This window comes from Leptosomus discolor, chromosome 9 (genome assembly GCF_034619465.1).
Source record: "Leptosomus discolor isolate bLepDis1 chromosome 9, bLepDis1.hap2, whole genome shotgun sequence".
Classification (NCBI taxonomy): domain Eukaryota; kingdom Metazoa; phylum Chordata; class Aves; order Leptosomiformes; family Leptosomidae; genus Leptosomus; species Leptosomus discolor.
Genome location: NC_141399.1, coordinates 23,321,096 through 23,343,326, shown reverse-complemented (window position 1 = coordinate 23,343,326; position 22,231 = coordinate 23,321,096). Strand labels below are relative to the sequence as shown.

At 38.1% G+C, this 22,231-nt stretch overlaps 1 protein-coding gene across 2 annotated transcripts in view; it reads left to right on the top strand.

Moving 5' to 3' along the window:
* IQSEC1 (IQ motif and Sec7 domain ArfGEF 1) overlaps positions 1–22,231 on the top strand; it is a 343,350-nt gene that overhangs the window by 151,829 nt on the left and 169,290 nt on the right. For both annotated transcript variants that reach the window (XM_086469757.1, XM_086469758.1), the window contains exon 3: positions 8,890–8,976. In XM_086469757.1, the coding sequence (XP_086325883.1) occupies positions 8,890–8,976 (87 nt within the window). The remainder of the gene's footprint in view (positions 1–8,889; positions 8,977–22,231) is intronic.

Below are 22,231 nucleotides of genomic sequence, written 5' to 3'. Positions count from 1 at the left end.
CATGCAAAAGCTGTGAATGTATTTTTTTTTTTCTTAAGAGCGAGCTTTTCTACCTCAGATTGCGTGAAAGAAAATATAAATACCAAATCCACAACACATTCAAGGATGGCTTGCAGAAGGTGTTATTTGTGAGTACCTTTTCCTTCTTCACCTGTCATCATGTCTCTGATATCTGTGTTGAGGGTTCCAGAAGTAGGAGTAGTGATCAGTTTATTGTTTGGTAGGTTTCTTTCCACGAACCATTTTTAGGGTGTTACCATTTTGGCAGATGAATGATCTCTATAATAGAAATGCATAGATGATGATTGTGTTTATGCATATGGGTATTTAAATAATTAACCTAATAGAGTGAGTAAGTAAATTTAGCAGTGGGACAAAATAACAACAAAACCCCACTTTGCATACAAGAAGCAATGCAGGATGCTAGGAATTCTGTCTATGAGGAGTCAAGATTCTCTCTTCCATTTTGTTTGAATGCTTTGTCATTAAAGTGTAATCTGTCTTTTAAATACAGAAATACTAATACAAGGATATGGAATGCAGTCTTAAGCAACATAATATCAATAAGGCAAAATATCACTGTTGTGTATATGTTTGAAAACCTAAAGATGTATTAATTGCTTATTATTTACTTGAACAGTTTCTCAAATATTACAGTCAGACAGCAGGAGTTTAATATTTCATTCCTTGAATGCAATGCAGCAGCTTTTCACATGAGTTGTCACGTTTGGCAGAAGAGCAAAGTGGTTATCCACTTGTAACCAGAGGAAGGACAATGCTAAAGTTTACATACTGTTTGTGGTGTCAGCAGCGGGGCATATTTGGAAACCATGCTGGATGGTTTTATTCAGCTGAATTCTGGTGGTTCCACATGACCCTTGCTATGAGCTTTCTCTTAAACCACACTGCAATGTTGTTCCACTTCAGGGAAAAATCGGGACAAAATAGACACCAGTGTGCAGTTAAGTTGTCCTCTAGCACCCACCCTCGCTGCCACCAGTGCTTCGCTTCGAATCTAGTGTTTTGAAATGGCTGTACCTGCTCCTTGCATTTCTGAACTCTAATTAAAAATCCTCAGCCTTTAGGGTTAAATTAAGGTTTGCTAGAGGATCATATATTAAGCAGATGCAATTGTCTGTAGCCTCTCGGTTAATTTTGTAGTGCCTATGAGAGTCCTAATGTGAGTAAATCTGCTTCGTGTTCAGTAGCACTGTCCACACACAAGCATAGTAAGTTCAGCCATTCAAGAATAAATTGCTCTAAATGAATATTGAAAGAGCATTGAAATGTATTCTTAAGTTTTCTTTAGCTTTTTGTTTTATGGTGATAGTATGAATGGTCATGTTGACATATCTTAAAATCAAAATAAACTTAGAACTGTACATAGGAAGTTGAAATAAGAAAAGTGAACTTGGAAAACAGGTTGTAGCCTTCCAGGTATATGTGGATCAGCTTTAAATAAAATGTCTTATGTTTATACAAGGGAGTAGTAATGTTTGTGTTAGACTCCATTTTAATTTGAGTTCTGGGATTTGGGAATTTTTTAACTCATCAGGGGACAGAATTTCTCACAGTGCTTATGGTGTGGTGTTAAAGAATATTTAATCTCTGTAGGTTACTTTCTTTAACAGTGATGTTGCAGTCTTATTTATAGAATGAACTTGTACGGTATTTTCCTCTATTACTGCTTACATATTTGATATCTTTTACGTACCTCAGCATGTTGCTGTAGAAAACAATGGGTGTGAACTATGATTTCTCCTGTAATTCTGTATTTTAACTCCTATTTGAGAAAGTTGATACTGTTAGTTGAAAAGAAGGAAAATGTAAGTCTGGGGGCTTTTTTAGAACTGACTCTCTAGAACATACAAAATCTTCATGTTCTTTAAAACTGATATGTTCTAAATACTGAAAACGTGTGTTAAACAGTGAAATACACTAGCTCTTTAATGCATAAGTTTGGAGATGCAAACTTAAATACTGTAAATCTGTCAGTGTTCTAATAATAGATATGCTAAGGACTTTTACCTTTAAAAAAAAAAAAGTCTTTTTTACATCCGAAAATGTAAAAAGCTGGATTGTTGCTGTTCTAATAAAAGCTAAACAATGTCAAACTACTAGGATTAGTAAAAGCATTTCCTCCGATGTTGCACTGAATACAACATTGTCATTGTACCATTGTTTTAAGTAATAGGATTTGCCGTGCTGTAAATCTCTTATGCTATATCTGTGTAATTTCATTCTTTGTACGTTACTGTTTTTCCTCTTTCACGAGCTTCAAATCCAATATGTATAGATGTTGCTATTTAGATTTAGGTTTACTATGATTATTGCTTCGTGGAATTATAAATGTGGCTGTATTTTGTAATGTGAGTTGTAGTTTCTTGAGAAATTCTGGGACCTAATTTAGTGACATGGGAAATACAGAAAAGGTGCAGTGAATCTGTCAATTTTCTGATTTAATCTAAAAGATTTTTTCCTTCTGTCATATGCAGCTTCATATCTCTTGGCACTTCTTTATTTCTGGATTTGGAGTGTGTGGGATTTTTTACAGGAAGCAAAAATGATGCAAGTGCATTTTATGTGTACTGTAAATTATTGTACACCATCCTTCAGAATAAATGGTTTTGTAGTAAGAATCAAAAGGGAAATCAATGTTCCTAATTATAAGCGTCTACATGTTAACAATCTTAATTAAATTCACCCTGGTTATAGCTAACCCATTATGGGAGGTCACCCACAAACTGTGCATTGGCTGGGATGCAAAAGAATACCTCTTGCCTGTTTCTGTAGGCTAGTAATTCATTTTCATGAATCCAAAAAAGTGTATGATAATTATTTTTAAAATAATTAACTATAAAGTTAATAAGCATTGTGTTCTAGGATGGGACAAAAATAACTGGTGTTTCTTGTTTGGTATGCTGTGACAGTACTGTTTTTAATCTCCCAAGAGATGATAATTGTTTTAAGGCACTATTGATGGAGGAGAGGTCAGTGAAAGCATACCTGATTGTTCCTTTGAAAAATGCAGCTGTGGATGCTTGAGTTAGAAATACATCAAGGGTAGTATTATTCAAAACAAGAACCTATCCGTTTGCATTTATGCTGCAACATGTGTGAATGCTGATACTTAATAATTTTGAAGACAAATCGGTTTTCTGTATTCTTGAGCAAAATTCAGTGGTCTGTACTCCAGTCTACATGTGCCAGTCTCTAGGAAGTGCAGATTTTACTGAGCAGCCTTGATAGCTAGTGAAGGTATCTCTAATTTTTATAAAGAAAAAATCTTATCCTATAATGCTTTTAACTAGGTTATGTGACTACTGCATGGGAGGGGGGACAGAGATGGACGGAGGGAGATGCCAACAGAGCAGTTCTAGAACATATGGTTGTGCTACTTTATATCTGGGTGTTTTTTCTTGACTCTCAGACTACAGCGCAAGGTAATTATATCAAACGTTTACTTGCCATGAGTTGCCTGGTTACCTGCCTGTGACATGGTGTCCAAGAAGCTGTGTACAGAAAGCCATCTTGTTGAAGGGAAATGATAGGAACTCGTTGTAGACTTCTATAATGTGTGATGACGATCTCTGCGAAGTACGTGTGAACTGTAAGGTTTTTACATATGCAACCATAAAAGCAACAGCAGCATTTAATTTTGAATAGTTAACATTCAAAAAACTGTGTAGGGGAAAGAATGTAATTAATAAGAACACTATGAAAAAACAAAGTATTTGCTATACGCCACCACCGCTTCTCCTTGACATACTTGGCGACAGACTGCTGGATGTAAAGTGGGATGAATCGAATAAAAAAAGAAGTTCTTTCAATGTCACTTCAAAAGCCAAAATCATACTGTCCTGTATATTTTAGGTGAGATCTGAGTAGCGAAAGGAATATCTTTGACGTCAGAACAGCAGGAATGTGTCCTTGTAAACGTGCATGGATCATCTGCTAAATCACTCATGGTGGACATGTTCACAGTCAACTGCAATCAAACTTGGACTATGAGGAGAGTATGAGTGGCATATAAAGCTATCTGCTGTTTTCTCTTGCAAAAAACATGTTGTCTTGTAGGCTCAGTCTGTTGATTCTGAAAGCCTTTCTAGCATGTTAATAAACATACTAATAAGCAAATTTTTGCTGGAGTCAATATGAGTCTGAATTATGACTTTTGTTGTTCATCACCTATTTGGAGATCAGTTTGATTCTATTTCAAACTTTGTTTCTCATTAAAGAAATGGTTAGATTTATTAAACAAGAACAGGACAGACTTCACTAGTTTTTAACTATAGTATTTTCTGATCTCAGCTGTAGCCACAACTCTGGATTGATGTGAGAGAGAAAATTATTAACTTGCAAAATAATGTTGTTATTAATCAGGATAAAATGCTGAGAAATTGAAGTATTCCTTTAATTAGCTTGTAGACACGAATCTGATCAAACAAATTGTTCTTAGCTACCTCAGATGACACTGAAGTGAATGGGCTTATATAGGGGATGAACTTGTTTACCAATTTTGCTATTTAAGAGGTAATTTTTAAAAAGATATCTGTTAACTAGCGTCAAGTATACAGGGTGCCTGAGGCAGTATAGGAGGCTGTGCTGGTATAAATTTTTCCTAGTGCTTGCACATCCTCATTGGAACACAGCACCTCATGGAAAAACGTACCAGAAGAAAAGGAAGAATACTGGCAGATGGAGGTGAACAGATTGTTATTTCATAAAAAGAGGAGGAATATTGTGTGCAGTAATATGGCTGTAGCAAAATGCAGCAGTTAAGATGAACAAGCACACCTAGTAGACTCCTGTCATCAGCTACATGATTAAATTTATAAAAAGACAACATTTTTTCTAGCTGTGGTCCTGTACCAATACACTTTTACTAAGTATCTGTGAGACAACAGTCTCAGTCTCTTCTGTTTGAAACCTGATAATCTTGTTAGGATGATATTCTAAGACAGTGATGATTTAATAATGCTGGCAACCTACTCACAGGTTTACACATGCTTAAAATTAAACAGTAGCAAACTAAAAGAAAGTTGGATATCATATCCTGTACTAAGTACCGCCTGCTACTCAGAGTTAAGAGGACAAGCCTTCTCCAGGCTCTCAGCATCTCTCTGGGTCGATGCGGTGCTTGCACCAGCTGGCAGCACAGCAGCACTGCCCTGTTGCCAGGAGCAGGAGGGTGGTCAGCAGCCAACTGTGAGGGCATTTTGAAAATAGTATGAGGGAGGTCTGTTAAAGCAAGAGTAATTCCAAGTTAATAGCCTGGTATTCTGTTCCCCAAGGTTGTTTAAAAACGAATATTGGGAAAACAGTCTACTGAGTTTGAGAGGCTTGTTGGTGATTGTAAGAGAAAATGGAAACAAACAAAGAAAGAAAAAACCCAAACCTAGTTGTAGCTTTGTGTTGATCTGTAATCTGTTTCTTTTTATTTGTACATCTAAGCAAGACTCAAGTACTGAAAGAATAAAAGGTGATCATTTCTGTTTGCTGGTGGATATGAAAGTGTGATTAAAATAAGTGGTTTCTAATGGCAAACACAATGGAATTTATACAAAAGTGAGAGGAACAGTTAAACATACTTTGGGTCTGCATACTTATTTCCCAGCTGGATTTTTTTTCTCATTATGTTGGTATCCTGAGGGCGATGTGATTTCAAGGTTTTGTTTTAGATTTGGTTCTGGTTTTACTATTTGACTAGTCTGTTCTCAAAAGAACTTTCTTTAAAAATTGACAAGTGCCTCCGGTGCGTGAGTATGTGGGGGAGAGCTGGAAGAACCTTGGCCTGGAAGTGGGAAATTGCAAAGCTTCCATGTCCCCTGGGACGGTGTGCTAATGCTTCAGAAATTGAAATTTCTGGAAGAAGCGTTCATCAATTTAGTCATTTTTCTTCTGTCAGTGCTGAAGTAGCTGTGCTCTATTAATAATCTTAAATCATCTTTTGAAGACAAAAGGTTAGAGGTGTAGAAACTAAACTTAATAGGGCCAAGTATCTGTGATAGTGTGAAAGGGAAAGTGATTACTTCTCCTCCAAAATATTTAAATATATATCTTCTGATGTCTCTAGGTGTTATAACTCAGCAAATCAATTCTATTTTCAATGCAGACTTTTCTTGATAGCTGATTGGAAAATCTAGCTATATAGTTTGGCTTTTTTTTTTTTTTAAAAAAAAAAGACTTATGGATCTTGAACTTTTTCTGACGTGTTCTAGAGGAGTAAAGGAATGGAAGTACTGTATTAGCAGGTGATTGAAGGCACAAATGCCACATATGGATCGTAGATTGTGCTGCAGAAGGTGAATTTCCTCTAGGTAAAATCGGTATGTTGTGACAGAAGCTGTAAAGCCTGAGCCTTATCACTTGTCAGGTTGATCGGGCACCGGTCAGTGGGATCTAGAGAAACCAAAACACCCAGTCAAGATACCCCTGCATTTTAAAATTTGAAGCGGAGTCCAAACCTCATGTTTCCTTCTGTAACTGGTTGGACAAAGAGCCTATCTTCGAACAACCTAGGAAATGGCTGAAATCTCACCTTAGCTATTGAACGTATGTCTTTCACACCTGAGATGTTCTTGTTGGAATACAGCAATGATATGTGGTAACTTAATCACAAGCCTGCAGTTAAACATTGTCATCTGTTTTATCTACTGCATACCTGCACCGATGACACACAGAGTGCCAATGTACTTGCTACTTGACAAACTTTGGCACTTCTTATTTGCTATCAAGGTGACTGGACTTTTGCATTTCTACTGCACCTTCGAAAAGAAACTCAAAGCAGTTGAGCTCCTAACCAGTCTTGTGTGATGGGTGAGTATTAACCTTAACTGTAGATGAGCAAGCTGAAATTATAGGGAGAAATTTCTTCTTTATTGTTTTGGGTTTTTTTGGAACCTGGGAAAGTTGGAGTAGGACAGATTTGTGGAGCCTTGTGGGCAGATTCTCTTCAGGATAGCCAGGAGCAAGCTCTGTTCAAAATGCCTTGTTGAGCAGAACTGAATCCAGACTGGTTTATTCTCTGAAGTAGGAGATACTACTGATGAGAATAGAGAGATTTGTATGGAATAAGTGGTGGGAAGGGAATCTGGGACACTCTCATACTAATTTCCTCCTTTTACTTCTACTGAAAAAAAAATAAGGTATTCACAAAGTAGGAAGCAGCGATTTCATCAGTGTGATCGGTTCCCCTATCCCATGTGAGACTATCGTGCAATGCACACTTACAATGCACTACCCTGGTTCTGTGAATTGTGTGGAGCAACTTGTATGAATATCATATGTGTTTGTTGTCAGAAAATACAGCTTTTGCGTGTTCTAACTGCTTTTATCACGATCAATGTTCATCAGTGTTTTCAGTAACGTTGTCCATCTTTCTTTAGAATTGTTCCTCTTCCCAAGTGGTTTGAAGGTGCCACCAATTAGTGACTGCGTACTACGAGGCATTAGCAGGGTATGTCCCATGATGGCAATCAGCCTCCTAACTGAATTGGGTTGCACTTCTGTTTCCAAAAGCTCAAGTACTTTATAGGAGTTACCATCAGTTGGTATCTTTAAACAGGAAATCCAACTCTTCTTGACTGTGCAGTTGATGACACACTGTTGGCAACAGAAATCAGAACAGGCTGACCTTGTTTGGGTTTTTTTGGTGTTTTTTTTTTTTAAAAAAAAAAAAAAAAAAGGATTAGTAACTGACTCCTTTCCAAACAAAGCCTGAGTTTTTTTGCTTAACCATTCTGTTGGATCTTATAAGAAAGTGACCTCACAGGATTCACTTTAAGCCTCAGGTATACAGAAGAATCAGATTCAATCTGCTGAAACATTTGTCAAGATGTCAAGCAAGAGATGAGAGGCTGGAAATGGTGCATATACGCACATTCTCTGTTAATAGTCAGTTTGGATGCTTACAAGTTAAATGAGGTTTTTCAATTTAATGGCTGCTTCTTCCATGTGCAAACTCTAAGAGCTAGGAAATGCTGATTTTTAATTTTTTTTTATGATTTTCTGGAAGAGTGTTGTGTCAAGAAATTCTGTTAAGTGGTTTTATCATGGAGGACTTACTGTGCTAAACCTTGGTTAATGTTTCCTGGCATGAACATCAGAAATGCTGAGAAGTGTACTGTGTGTTGCTTAAAGATTTTTCGAAGCTTTACTTCAGATGCAATATCTTGTTTTGTTTTGCAACTCTTCTTTGTTTTTAGTGAAACAATACAAACATCATGATTTGGGGTCCGGAATATCTGTATTGTCCGAATTAAGCTTTTTTTAATTATTATTTTTCCATGCTTTGAACGAATGACAGCAATTAAATTAGTATTGCACATTTCAGAATATTGTTTAAAATTTGGGTGAAACTTAGATTCTTTCAAATTTATAAATGACATATTGCAATATGTTTATAATTGCTGGGCTTGAAGAGAGCTTATGTCCATATTCATCGCATTGTTTCTCCTCCTGTCTAAGCACTGTGTTTGTAATTCCATTAACAAAGAAACAGCTTGACTGGTGCAGAGTAAGGTGCAAGTCTGAAGCTTCATTTCCATAGGAATTTCAGCCCCCAATGTTTAGCTTTTGCCTCTGCTCTGCATGACAAGGCAAGGCAAAAAAAAGAAAAAGTCTTAAATTGGCATTTTATCTTAATCTTGCAACAAAACTTTGATTCTTCATTGCAACAATTCATCACTGTCGTTCCTGATGTGTACATTTAAACCATGGGACTATTTCCCCTCTTTATTTCCTGGGATTCCGAATTGACAGCCGTACATCAAATTTCATTCAAAGCTATCATGAGTTTCAAATATACCTATTAATACCTGCTTTTCCCTAAAAAGCCCCTTTCTAAACACTTGGTGTTTTGACTTTGTGTTTTTCCTTGTGTCGTAGGTCTTTTAATACTCTGCACCAGTTTTGCTGTCCAGCTCCATTGTACCATACCCAGCTAGCTGTCCCTGCCACACACTCAGAGTACAGGTAAGAGTAGATATAGTCCACCCACTTTTTATTTTGAAGAGAGAGATCTGATGTTACAATTTGACATAAGGAATTTTTAAAAGTAATTCCATTTTAAAAAGAAAAAATATATTAGAAAAACATATCAACATATCTCATAGGATGTTCTATTTGCTTCTCAGGCACACTTGAATTATACAGTAAAATGAGTTTCATGTGCTTTAAGAGGCAAACACCCTAGACTCTTTGGGAGGTAGGGAGAAGCTAATTGTAGTTTTAGTTCCCACATAACAAATATATTGAGATGTTTATATAATTTATATAGGATATTGATGTTGTTCTGAGCAACACTTTTTTAACCCCCAAATATTTCGTGATGGTACATGAGATAACCTCGTGTTGTGGCACTCTGAGGGTTAAAGGCATGGACCTGCAAAAGGCTCAGCACTGCCTCTAGATTTGAATGGAAGGCATTTTTAAACAGATGCAGGACCTTGATGCCGAGCAGAGCCTGCCTTGAGTATATAAAAAAAATGTTTTCCAGTTAATAACGTTTCATTTAACATAGATGCCTTTACTATGTGTTTTCCGAGTTCTCTGATCAAATGTGGAGAGTAGTAATTACACGTCTTTGTGCAATTCATTGTCAGTGTCACAGTTTATTAACAGTCATCTTAGAGAAGTACCAAAGGACATCTAATCTAAGTAATCAGAAATGTGAAAACTGTTAAGAAATTGTGCATGTAGTGAAAAAACTGTCTTTAGTTTTCACTATTATTGATTAACTTAGTGATAATTGCCAGCTCATGAAGAATATTAATATCAAAATATTCGAAGTCTGGTGCTGAAAAATCAAATTGCTTTGCACTGGTAATAAGGAAAGACAAAAACGAACAATGAATCCTAAATCTGTAAATGCATAAACATATTTCTGGTTTGAATCTTTCATCTCTCAGTTATCTCTAACCATGCCTGTTTGGAACCATCCTGTTGTTTTACGTTGCAGCATCTATTTGTATGTTTGGGGTTTTTTCTCCCACCAGAGCTCTTAGTTTTATTTGGTGGTAGTGAATCCATAGTTGAGTTGTAAGACAACTTAGTATTCCTTCAGTGAGGAGCGGGGCCTGAACATTATTAGATTCTCCACTTACTTTTTAATGAGGCTTTTATTTTTCCTTTGACCTTAGTTTATAATGCTTTAATTTTAAGGATTTATTAGAGATGTTGATGGGAAAATCAGTTTTTTCTTGACTGTTTCAATATCTTGCCCCACGTAGATTATTATTTTTATCGGCAGTATTTCTTCTGGAATTAAAACTTACAGCAGCGTAACTTTGTGCTTAAAAAATCCGAAACTTCTCTAGCATTTTTTTGCCTTTCTGACTTTGTCCAGTAAAAAAATAAATGCCCTAAGTGGGGCTGGATCTGTAAAACATGTACAACTTTTACAGTGCTAATATGTAAAACAGCATATGGATTTGGATAATGCCCAAATATATGCCGTAAGACCTTCAGCTTTTATTTAAGGATTGGGCTGTGTTGAAGGGAACTCATTGTTGACCTTGTTTGCTCTCAAGGAAGTTTAGGTCTCAGACTGTCCAACTGTGTGCATATATATAACCATATCTCGGCTGGTGGAGGTATGGTAACTTCCAATAACTTATAATATAGTAGTGTTACCCATATTTACCTAATGGTAATGGAGCAATCAATGGGTCTGTCACTGGCTGCCAGGAAACCTGATGTGCTCTACATCTCTCTCACCCCCTTTCCTGCCTAACCAGCCTAGGTGGACCAGCAGCACGTGATCTGTGCTAACCTCGTTTTTCATTATGATTGGATTAAGGGAGTTCAGGGGTTAGATATGGCCTTGTCCTCCTCTTGCTTCTTTCCCCCAGCACAACGCACAAGTTACCTGGGTGTAAGAGGAGCTGTTGCAAAGGATGTTCGTGGGCCAGCAGTGTGCCTGTCCGAAGGCAGCCAGCCTCAGGCAAGGCTGTACAAGCCAGTGCCTGGCAAGCCAAGAGAGGCTTCCTCCCTTTGGTCTCTGCTTGTGAAACCTCCTCTGGAGTGCCTGGCTTTTTGAAAGACATCAGGATACTGGGGCAAGTCCAGCAAAGGGCCACCAAGGTGTCTGGGGGCCAGAGCACGTGACAAGTGAGGAGAGGCTGAGAAAATGGGGGTTGATGAGCCTAGAGAAGTCTCAGGGCTGGTGCTGTCTTCAACTCCTTAATAGCAGAGTGTGGAAAAGATGCAGCCAGCCTCTTCTTGGAGAGGACAGGATGAGAGCCAACAAGAACAGATTGCAGTCAGAAAAATCCCAGCTAGATACGAGGCAGGGGAGAGAGGGAAGTGTCACTATGAGCACAGTTAAACACCAGAACAGAGGCCAAGAGACTAGGTGGTGTCTCTGTCTCCACAATACCCAATTCAACTGGACACAGCTGTGAGCAACTTGGTGTGTTAGCCCTGCTTTGAGCAGGGGGCTGGACTATAGATACCTCCAGAAGTCCCTCCTAACACAAGTTATCCTGTCATCTGGAAGCACTCTGTTCTTGGGAAGGAAAAAAGAGCTGCAAGTTTGTCCTGTAGAATTTAGTTTCAAATTATACAGTGATGCTAATGCCATCCCAGGTAGAATCCTCCACACAAATGTGGTGGTGTGTTGCAGCCAGGCTGTTCTAGTCTTCGTCGTGTCAGGCATTTGTTTGGGTTACCTGTAAGTTAAATTTCTAAAGCTTTTGTATCCAAACTGATGGTTGCAACTTAACATCATTATATCTGTAATTTCTTAGTCAAGTACAAATTATGCACCTGTTTTTCTAAATGACCTGTATATGGGAATTCTATTGCTGTGAATGAGAATCAGCTACTGGAACACTAACAAAATTGGGCTTTAATTTTCCACATACATCTAATAGTAACAAATTTAGCTTTTAGTCTTCCCATTTATCAATTTATAAATAGAAATCATTAGAAACAAAACAGAAATGGATGTTTCACAGTTTTGAGGCTTTATTTAGAAAACAGAGGGATTAATTTTGTAGCCCAGAATCAAAACTTAAATTTGCTCTGAAAGAAGCAATTAATGAATGCGCTACAGTGAAATCTGGAGTGTCTTTGATTTGCTGGATGTTTTATTCACTCCATCAGTTTTATTTCTAGTCAAGACGATCTTTGGCATCTGTTTTGAGTTTTTAATAGGGAAATAATGCACTTTTAATAACTGCAGCTATTGCAATAATCCCTTGCTTGCTCATTTTACAGTGTTCAAAATAGACAGAAATAATACAAGTTATCTTGCATTCTCCTATTATAAGAAAAGTCTTAGGAAGCCTAATCATATAATGTACTCCTAGGTAGTTATATGTCTGTTTGTGTTCCAGTTTGCCTGTGTTTGCTTTTTGGATTTATTTTTGTTTGGAATACAAAAATGATAATAATAATAATGATACCAGTAATGTCTATAGCTTGGCTTCTCTGACTCCCTCTCCCTTCCTGCCTTTGAAAGGAGAGGCCTAAAAATAGCATACTCAGGTCTGAAGCTGCAGATTCCGTGAGATGCTCTGTATTTTAGTGATCATTTGAATACAGGTTTTGTCTGGTGTGAAGGGCAAAGTAAAGGAGGCTGATGCACCCTGGAGAGGCTTCCCAAAGGGCCTGGACCCATGTAGTCTTGTACTTTAGTGGCTGAGCCTCTTGCTTGATATGTCCTTTGTTATCTCGGTGGGCTTGCAGCTGGAATATGTGCAAAGATAGATGATGGCCTTGAGAGAAAGTAAATCTAATCATCTCTGTTTCTTGTTTGAAGAGCAACCTGTTCCCAGCATTTTGTAAACACATCTTTCAAAGCCAACTTCAGTTAGAACTTCAGCCTGTCCGCATAGGTGCTAGATACCTCATACTGATAACATACGCACACTTCTGTGCACTTGGTAGTTGTTGACTTGGAGTGTGTCACTTGAGCCTTCAAGTTTCTCAGGGTTCATTTACAGCCTGAGGATAGTTCACTAGCCCACCCTTGGAGAAGGCTTCCTACGCTGCTGAAATTAGGGGGGAGGTTGGTTGTTTTGTTTTTAATGCCCTGTAGCCCTAATGCTGCTGTTGTAGCTGTCAGCTATTCAGGCTTTTTTGTGATGAGTGTTGCAGCGGAAATGGCTGTAGGGATGGCTGCACACTGGAGGATGCAATGTAGAAGAGTTCCCATGCTGGGGAACACAAAGTCTTATTCATATCTGTATTCTTTGTATGGATATGTAATAGGCTGATATATGCAACTACAACTGTGGTCAGATTTGCTTACTACTACTATCTAAGCATCTTTTCATCTGATGTTTATTCATAACTATGATTTCCTTGTTCTGATTTGCATGAAAAGTTGGTTGTCACTCATTCCTTTCTCCATCCACTTTATCTTCCATCCTTCCGATATTAAATTAGATGCCCTTATGTCCAAAGATCATTTTCAGAATTGTGAAGCTAGAGATTTTTCTTTTTTTTTTTTTTTTTTCCCAGTGGTACCTGTGAAAACAAAAAGATAATGCAAAGGATGTTATAGTACCAAAGAAATCCCATCATTTTCTTGCAGTCTGTACCTGCTTAATGTTTTATCAGCACCTCTGGGAGGTAAAAAACATTATTCTGAAAGTACTGTACTTACGTGAAATTTTAATGTGGAATCTTTGTTTCACCAGGTAATGTTGGCTTACATGCAACAAACAACTGTATGGAAGAGGGTAGAAGGATTGATTGTGTTATTTCTTTTTGTCTGAGCCACTGTCAGGCATTGTAGCTATTTTGTTACCACAACTGGTTAACACAGAAGCTTAACATACCATGACATCTAGCTGACAGATACTTCTATATTGTATTAGTGTGGTTTGGTTTTTTGTAAGTTTTTTTTTTTTTTCCAAGAGCACGGTGGGAATTCTTGCACATGGAAAATTGGGAACTTTTTGCTTAGATTTCTGAAAGTGAAAAATACCTATTTACAGGTAAATTTGCTTCTTTGCAACCCTTGGTTTACTTTTTCCACTGATGAGCACTACAGTCTTTCCCAAGCTTAGACACATAGCAAATATTTCACACGTCCTTCATACAAACATCTGTAAGACATCCTACGCTACACAGCAGACTCCTCAGTGCTGTGGTAGTTTCCCAGACAATGATTTTTCACAGGTGAAGCTGTCACTGCAGGAGCTGTATTTCAGAGTACTTTGTGCTAGTTATTGAAGTTTTCTACTCAAAAAACTAGGAAACTTATTTCTAACTGAATAGCAATTGCCTAGCTATGTAACGGAGCACATTTAAGTACTCTAGCCTTTCTTTATAATATGCAGAGATTTAAAAGCCTGATAATATTTTTTTCAAATTAAGCAAAGCAGTGAAAGCAACATAGCTCAGACCAGCCAGCGTGTTGTCACAAAGATGCAATATGCAGATGAACAAAGCAAAACAGATCCAAATTCTGATCGAATCATACACTCCATGCTAAGTCAGTATGAGGTTCAGATGATTATATAAGGCATCTGTGTTCAAACCCTGTGGCAAAGGAAAGCTGGCATAATTATAGTAATACTTGTAATTTTCCACTTGATGCCTACATGATCTAGCAATGCAGAAATAGTGAATTGTGTTCATACACATCAAGCTGTTTGAAAACAATCAGGAATTGGCAGAGTATCATGAAATTTACTATTTGGTTTTGGATTTTCTTGTTTTTCTTTCTTCATTGTGTTCCTTTCCATCCTCCTCCTTTAGCTGGTTATTCAGTTTAAAGGAAATTACCACTCGTGGTTGTGTTACTGATAAAGAAGTGACCTCGTACAAGCTTTCTGCTAAGCTGGCATCCATTCCTCCACCTGCCATAAAGCACATTATAGCATTACAGATGTAGGTATTCCAAACTGCTTCTTGAATAGCCTTTGTGCCTTCTGGTTTGTAGCACCATTCATGATGCTGGCAACCCTGCATGGAAACAGAGTTCTTCCTTCTACTTTAAAAGAAAGTGGAGTGGTGGGAGTAGAGTGCAGATCTGTTGATCGACAGTATTTCTGTATGTAAATCACCAGCAGAAGGGGAATGCATCTGTTCTGCATTTTCAGTGGAAATATGGGCAGTGAAAATACCTGTGGAAAGTTTCTTCTAGACATGTTAAAAATAAAGGAGCCGTGGCCACGGTAGGCTAGTTATGTATATGACTTAATGTAATTTTTCTTATGGGAAAAACAGAAATTGCCCTTTCAAAACAGCTTTGCCTTAAGTTTTAACTCTAAGCATTGGCCTAGGCTCATTTGGTGGTTCTTCATTGCTTTGACAGTCGTCTCTGAGATTGAAATGGGTTAATTGGATGATACTTACAAACAGGTTACACTATTTGTGGATTTAAAAACAAAGCCAAAAAAATCTCAAGCTTAATTTTCCTAATGCTGTTCCCTATGATTCTGTTCCTCTGTCTTTTTTCTTTCTTGCCCCCCTCTTCCTTGGCAGGGAAGATAATGTTCTGCATCAGTTCTGCTGTCCGCCTTCGGGGTCTAGTAGTCCATCTTCAAGATAACAGAGAAGCTCGGGGTCGCTAAGTGTGCAGTCAGTGCTACATCTGTATAGTCCATCTCTCCTCTCCTCTCTTACTGGTGTGTATGGGACTGACACTTACATGGATGCCATAGGATTCTGGTTCATGTCAAGTTTGAGTTATTCAGAATGTCACAGCTGTAAATTTTTGCCATTGATTCTTGGTAATCTCCTCTCCATGCTTTTCTACAGCTCTCTTCCTTGTGCCCGGTATTCAAAACACATGCAAACTGTAAAGAAATACATAAAATGCACAGTTTATTTTGAACTAAAATAAACAGTACCATAAGTCTTTAAGTGTACTGTGAGTTTTGTTACTGTATGTACATGGTCATGTGGTATGCAGGGGACAAAATAATGTGATTTCTTCTCCCCCAAATGCTGAGGACATGAGGTGGGGGGAGCTGTTTGTTAGAATCTATATTAGACTTGTTCTAGAAGTTTGTTTCTACGTTGGGCAAACATCACCATGGCATTTGATGAGTGTTACTATATATAGTGATTAACCATTTCTTCTTTGCTTTTTGGTTATTCTGAGGAACCAGCACATTTATGCGGTCACAGCAGATACTCTAGCTATGAGTGATTACAGATCTAAGCTGCTTTGAGGTCTGCCTTCTAATTTTGTTTGCCTGTGTTTGTGAAAGTCTTGTATTAAGCATTAGCAAAAGTACAAGATCATTAGCCATGTGCTTCTGTTGCCTAATTGATGACAATATTTTTCTCTAAGCTGTGCACAAGATTAACATCGAGGGAATGAACCTGTAATTGAGTGGCCCTGTAACTGCAACCAGATACATGTGAGCGTGTCCATGGGTGTCTAGAGTCCAAGTTACCATTGCCCAAAAGGCACTTCGTTGATTACATCTTTCCAGACGCATCTTGTGGCTCTAAAACAACTGGAGGATTCCTACTGATTGCGTCTTCCAAGCTTAAACAGCTCAAGCAGATTTACCAAGAACAGAATTTCTGTGAAGGTGGACTTTACTAGCCTGAAACTAGTAAGAAAAACTGGCTGTGGGGGGGCGGAAATCCAGGCTCCTATGTCTATCGTTGCTATCATGAGTTAAAATATTACTCCAAACTGTCTGGAGCCCATGTAAAGGCAGAGGTGGTTGGCTGTAGTGTGAAAAGCTGGTATTTATTTGTAGTTAGATGTGGCTTTGAGAATGGGATAAAAGGAGAATTGTCAGGATCAAGAAGGGAAGAACTGCGAAGGCTCGTTCTCATCCCTTATAATGTGCTTTTTTTATGACCCTGAAGGAATCCATATAAAAAACCAGAATACAGGGTATTTGCTTTTCAGTTAGATTTGATCATTAGTTTTGGCCTTCCTGTTAAATGTTTTCTTGTGCTTGCCTTAGGTATGACTGTGAAGTGTCCAAGGTCTAAGGAAGAATTTGCTTGCAGAAGGTGATCTGCCTTTGTGACTTTACAAGTTTGTATATGCCCTTTATTCTGACTGCAGACTGTAAATAATATATGACTGCTTCTATGATTTGGTATTGGATGCTTCTTATTTTCATGTGTTTCTCAATCACTTGGCATTACAATATATATGAAGTACTTTCATTCCCACTGTAAAATTTGAAAATTGCAAAAATTGTGCAGTAGATTACTGCAGTCTATCCCTGGAAGTGCTCTGGTGTTAACTGGGCAGGGTAAAACATTGAAATGCTTGAATGTCACTCACAATTGTGGTCTTTTATGATGAAGAGTTTCTCAGAGTTCCTTCCCAAAGATGGAAACAGTAGCAATTTCTGATATTTTGACTTGCTTATCTCCCCCCTAAATGTAAAGAGTAATTAACTCTCTCTACTCGGTGTACTGAGCTGAAGCACTGTAATTATTCCCTTCCATAGGGTAGGATTTGTCCAATCATTCAATAAGTATCTTTTTTTATATTTGTAAAGGAAAACAAAGTAGTCTGCTATTTAAACATGAAAATTAAAACCCCCAACTCTAGGTGCCAGCCCTTTTGCATTGAAGAGACAGCAGTTGATTATCCTGAATGCGATTGTAGTTAATGATGTGTCTCGGGAGAAAATGAAGACTGATCAGTGTTATTAGCTGTAACAGGATGCTATCATTGGTTGTTTTCTATCTGATAGTTTTCCAATTAAGGGAAAATAGTGTCATTGTAAGTTGCTGGCATTTGAAACAATTTGAGTTGATATCCAAAGTGTCACCAAATCATGGCATTTACTCTTGGTGGAGCAAATAGAGAAGCTGACCTTCTCTGGTGCGGTGAAAGTCAGAAATGCAGAAGTAAACATTTTCCTTTTTAAATAAATCATGGCTGGCTAAATAAAACATGCTGTGAATCTTGGGATTTAGCACTAGAACCTGCTAGAGGTTCTCTTCTAGTTAACCAGAGTTTAAAAGTAGATGACCTAAATGCTGCGTATTATTATAAAACAGAGAAAGGCACCAGTGGAAAAATTTCCTTTTTTCTCCTGATTCCTAGATGAAATTGCACTGCTTTTGTGAAGAGTGAAGACTGTCTTATTGTGCATTCTAGTATGGAAGGTGGAGTAGAAACGGAATTTTTCATATTTTTATAGACCAAATTTCTTCATTCAGGAACTCAAAGGATTGAAGAAAATTTGCTGCTTTGGGGGAATTCAGTTAGGGAATTTCTTCTTTGGCACCTTTAGGCACTTGCACCTATTAAGATCAGGCTATTTTGTTTTTCTTCTGCCATGTGGAGTTCTCCTTTGCAAACATACTCAGCTCTTTATGTTCTTTTGGGTGGTTTTGCCTCAAACAGGTGGGTGAGACTTCAGTTTTGCAGAGCAACTACTGACTTGCTGTTATTTTCTGCACATATTATTTTCTCTCTGTAGCTGATTGTGGGAAGTCATTAAAACAGTTCAGAGCAGTGTGTGCAGACACTTTGTGCATGAATGGTGTGGAATTTTATGCACAGCTAGATGGAGCAAAAAAAACCCAACCCCAGTTCAACTGTGATAAATTAGAGACCTGTCTCCCAAAGTAGACTTAAAATCACTCTAACTAGCTGAAGCAAAATGTTGTGTAGCATAAGGAGAAGACATAATCCCCTGAAAAATGTAGTAGGGTGTAGATCTTAAGCATGACTGAAATCAAGCTTTAAAAATTTTCCCTTATCCATTCCACCAGATATGTAAATGAATATGGATTGTCACAATTTCAAGCAATTAAAGATTCATAATGAATTGGGATTACATATGTAATTTCTGGCCAAGGAAGCTCCTAACTTGAGTAGAGATGGCAGAATGTAACCTGCTGATCAGGATGAAGCAGCGTTGAAGCAGCATTTAAGGTGACTGGCAGAGGTCATGGTCAAGAGGTAGGGACTTGGTTGCACAACGTGCATGTTCAGAAGACACTGCCTGAAAAGGCTTGGTTGCCTCTGAGACCTCACGACTTGCCATTTTGGAAGGGTGACAGTCATGCTACATGCATTGATGTGCCAAACTGCCCATTTTGGAGTGCAGCACTGAGTCCTCTTTCCCCTCAAGCACTGAAATGGAGCAGGAAGTTCTCAGAAAATCTAAATCCAAAAAATAACTGCACAAGCATCTGTGAAAGTACTTACTACTATTATGTTATTGCCAGGGTTATGAGTATCATTAGAATTTTTCGAGTTTTTCACAGTAATTGACTATTTCCTGTATTGGTGGCTAGAGGGAGCTCCAATGCAGGTGGTTCCAAAGCTTTCTCAGTAAGTCAGTCATTGCAAACATGGCCTGTTTTATTACCTGAAGCTGTAGGTGAAAACAAAGGAGGAAGCCATCTATATTTACTTTTGCATGTTATTAATACTAGAGGTGGAGAAATATTTGATCATGTGGAATGACAAAAGAGATATATATACCAGTGTGCCCTCCATATATTTTAATAATTATTAACATAAATACATTTTTTGGTAGTGTAGTTTCGTCTGCCTCTTCCTTTCTCAAGTTGCAATGCAGGATATGTTCCAGGGAAGGTGAATGTGTTTAACAATGTATGAATAACCCTGCTGTCAGATGGTTACGTAAAAAGGAGTGTAAGAACAAGGCCAACATACAGTGATACTTCTCCTAGGCTCCAGTAGATTTTGGCACGAAACTAATCCATAGGTGATGTCTAGGAGGTTTCCAAATAAAGGAATTGATAATTACTATTTTAAAAAAGAAGGAAACAGTTTAAGAACTGCTAGACAGATGTTTCTGCTGTCAAAGTAGCAGAAAATCTGGTTTTACTGTTCTATCTCTACTGAATCAATTGTAATAATTCGGTTAAGGGTACCACACCTGTACTTACAGGGAATTTGGCTTTATGAACCTTTTCTCTCACGTGCAGGTGTTTTTCATGTTTTCTTTTACCCTCACAAAATGTGCACAGCAGTTGCTCTGTGCTGGGTGGGGAATGGGTACACAGAAAGTTGGAATAATCTGCCACAGCAAGAGCTGAATGTGACTCAGCTGAAGAGGAGCCTGATTTTTATCCCTCCCTTCCCCTCCTGCTCTGCCTTGTTTCTGATGGGAGGTGTTGGCACTAGAGAGGGTGGCCTGAATGTGCCAGGTAGTGACCTCAGTGCTTGTACAGTGACAAAAATGGATAGATAAAGGGGAGACAGAACTTAATGGAGTCAAGCCACAAGGAGAAACAACATCTCATGAGTTCAGTGAGTTTTCCCTGGCTGTGTCTGGATCAGATCCAGCCTCTGCTCTCTGCTATGAGTTGATCTTTTATGACTCAATCCTGCTGCCACTCACTTACTACCCTGTAATGCTGAGATGTTTCGTTTGTTCGTTTGCTGACCCCTGGAAGGGCTTTGGAGACCATCTTTTGGGGATGGGGGGGCTCACTCATAGTGAGTTATTTTTGGTTTTCATAACAGAATGCTACCAGGTCATAAAGAAAGATTGTCTGTGCAGCTAATGTGTTTTAGTTCGCGTAGTGAGTGGATAGCAAACATTTGGGCGCTCACTAAAGATGGCTTCTATTAAATAAAGGTGCTAATAAGGGTGGGAGTTTTCAAAGATCCGGTTATTATGGCTTCCTTCTTTGGGCTCAGCTAACAGCTTTATCTGCAATTAATGTTTTACCTTGGTCACTTCTGTAAAGTATGAGTGTTGCCTGTTTTCCCTTTAGAGTTGGGGATGAGATTTTAGAAAATGTAAAAATAATTATCTGTGTTTACTAAGCAAGCGGGGAAGCTGAAATTTCAGATAACTAAACAGTATTTATTCCTACAGTTATGTCTACTTTCCGTATTCAAGTGAGAAATTGTACATGGTATTTTTCATGAAAAATATGTCCCTTTCTAATTTCCAGTGTTTCAAGCAAATGCTTTTGTTTCCATACCCGTTAGTTGTTTGTTTTTGGTTTTTTTATATTATTTGTATGCTCTTTGGCCTTTAGTGATTTTTGGCTGATGCATTCATAGAACAAATGCATAAAATCAACCTAATTTATGACCCATTAATGTAAGCATTTTTCCTGAAGAAATTACATCACATCTCATTCACATCTGAATTTATTTTCTAGCCAATCACTGGAGCGTTACACACCTGAAAATGCCATAACATTGAAATCTGTCTTGTTCTCTTCCTCAATTGAATTCATTTTTATGGAGAATTCAATTAGTTGTAATTGATATTTTATGACAAGATTTTGCCAGAGGCTGGTGAGTACAGATATCTCAATCAGGAAGTGTTACTTAAAGAATTTTATTTTGTACTCCTACAAGCAGTGTTATTAATTAGGTGACATGTATTTTGACACTGGAAAGAATGGGCAGCTAGCCCACTGCTCAGTCTCTTAGATGCAGCAGATGTTTCTGACAAACAAGTTTGTTTGCTTGTTGGTCACGAGGTGTCTGATGAAAGCAATTTTGCTCAGCTTTGTTCTTTGTTAGTGAGTGAGCTCTCAGCTGTACCCACTGCTATCAGCTGGCTGTGGAAGCCACGAGATTACTGGTGGTGCCTCTAGGATGCAGCATGAAATTGAGGTGCTCTCCATGTGTGTTTAGCTCGTCAGAAGCCCACAAAGACATGTCTTCTGCTTTATAATCAGACTTTATTGTTAAAGGCTCTTTTTAATTTCTTTTCTTTTTGATTTTGGGGAGCTCGATGAAAATATATTTAATTCAGTGCTGCCAATACATGCTGGATTCCAAGTAAGACATGAACAGTAGTAGTTCTTCCCACAAACTGCTTGGTTAGATTACTTCAGTGCTTCAAGGCAAGGAAATAGCCAGTGCTTTTAGAAATAAAACTGAAAACAACTGAGTAATAGGAATTGCCATGTCATTTAACATTTTTCGTCAAAGACTTAAGGATGATCAAAGGGCCAACAAGGGAGGCAAAGGTTTAGGTGTGTAAGTGGAGCAGCAGGAAGCCTGTCACTTTAGTACAGATGACTCTAAATGAATACTGAGCTTTGCTTTCATGTTTCAGTAGGCACTTGTCTCAGCTTAAAGTCCACAGTTAGCTTAGCCATGAATAGGAAAATTTGGGAGGCTTTTTTTATTTGGTCTCCGTGTAAAATGCTTTATCTGTCAAAACAATTTCACAGTAGTGTGTCTGTGTGTGTGTGTATATACATACACACATACATATACATCTATATCAGTTTCCTGAGTATGATTGTTCTCCAAGCATGTACAGCTGCATCCAGATGGCAGTCAGAACCTTTGGCCCTCTCAGGCACATCTGGGACTGCGTAGTCT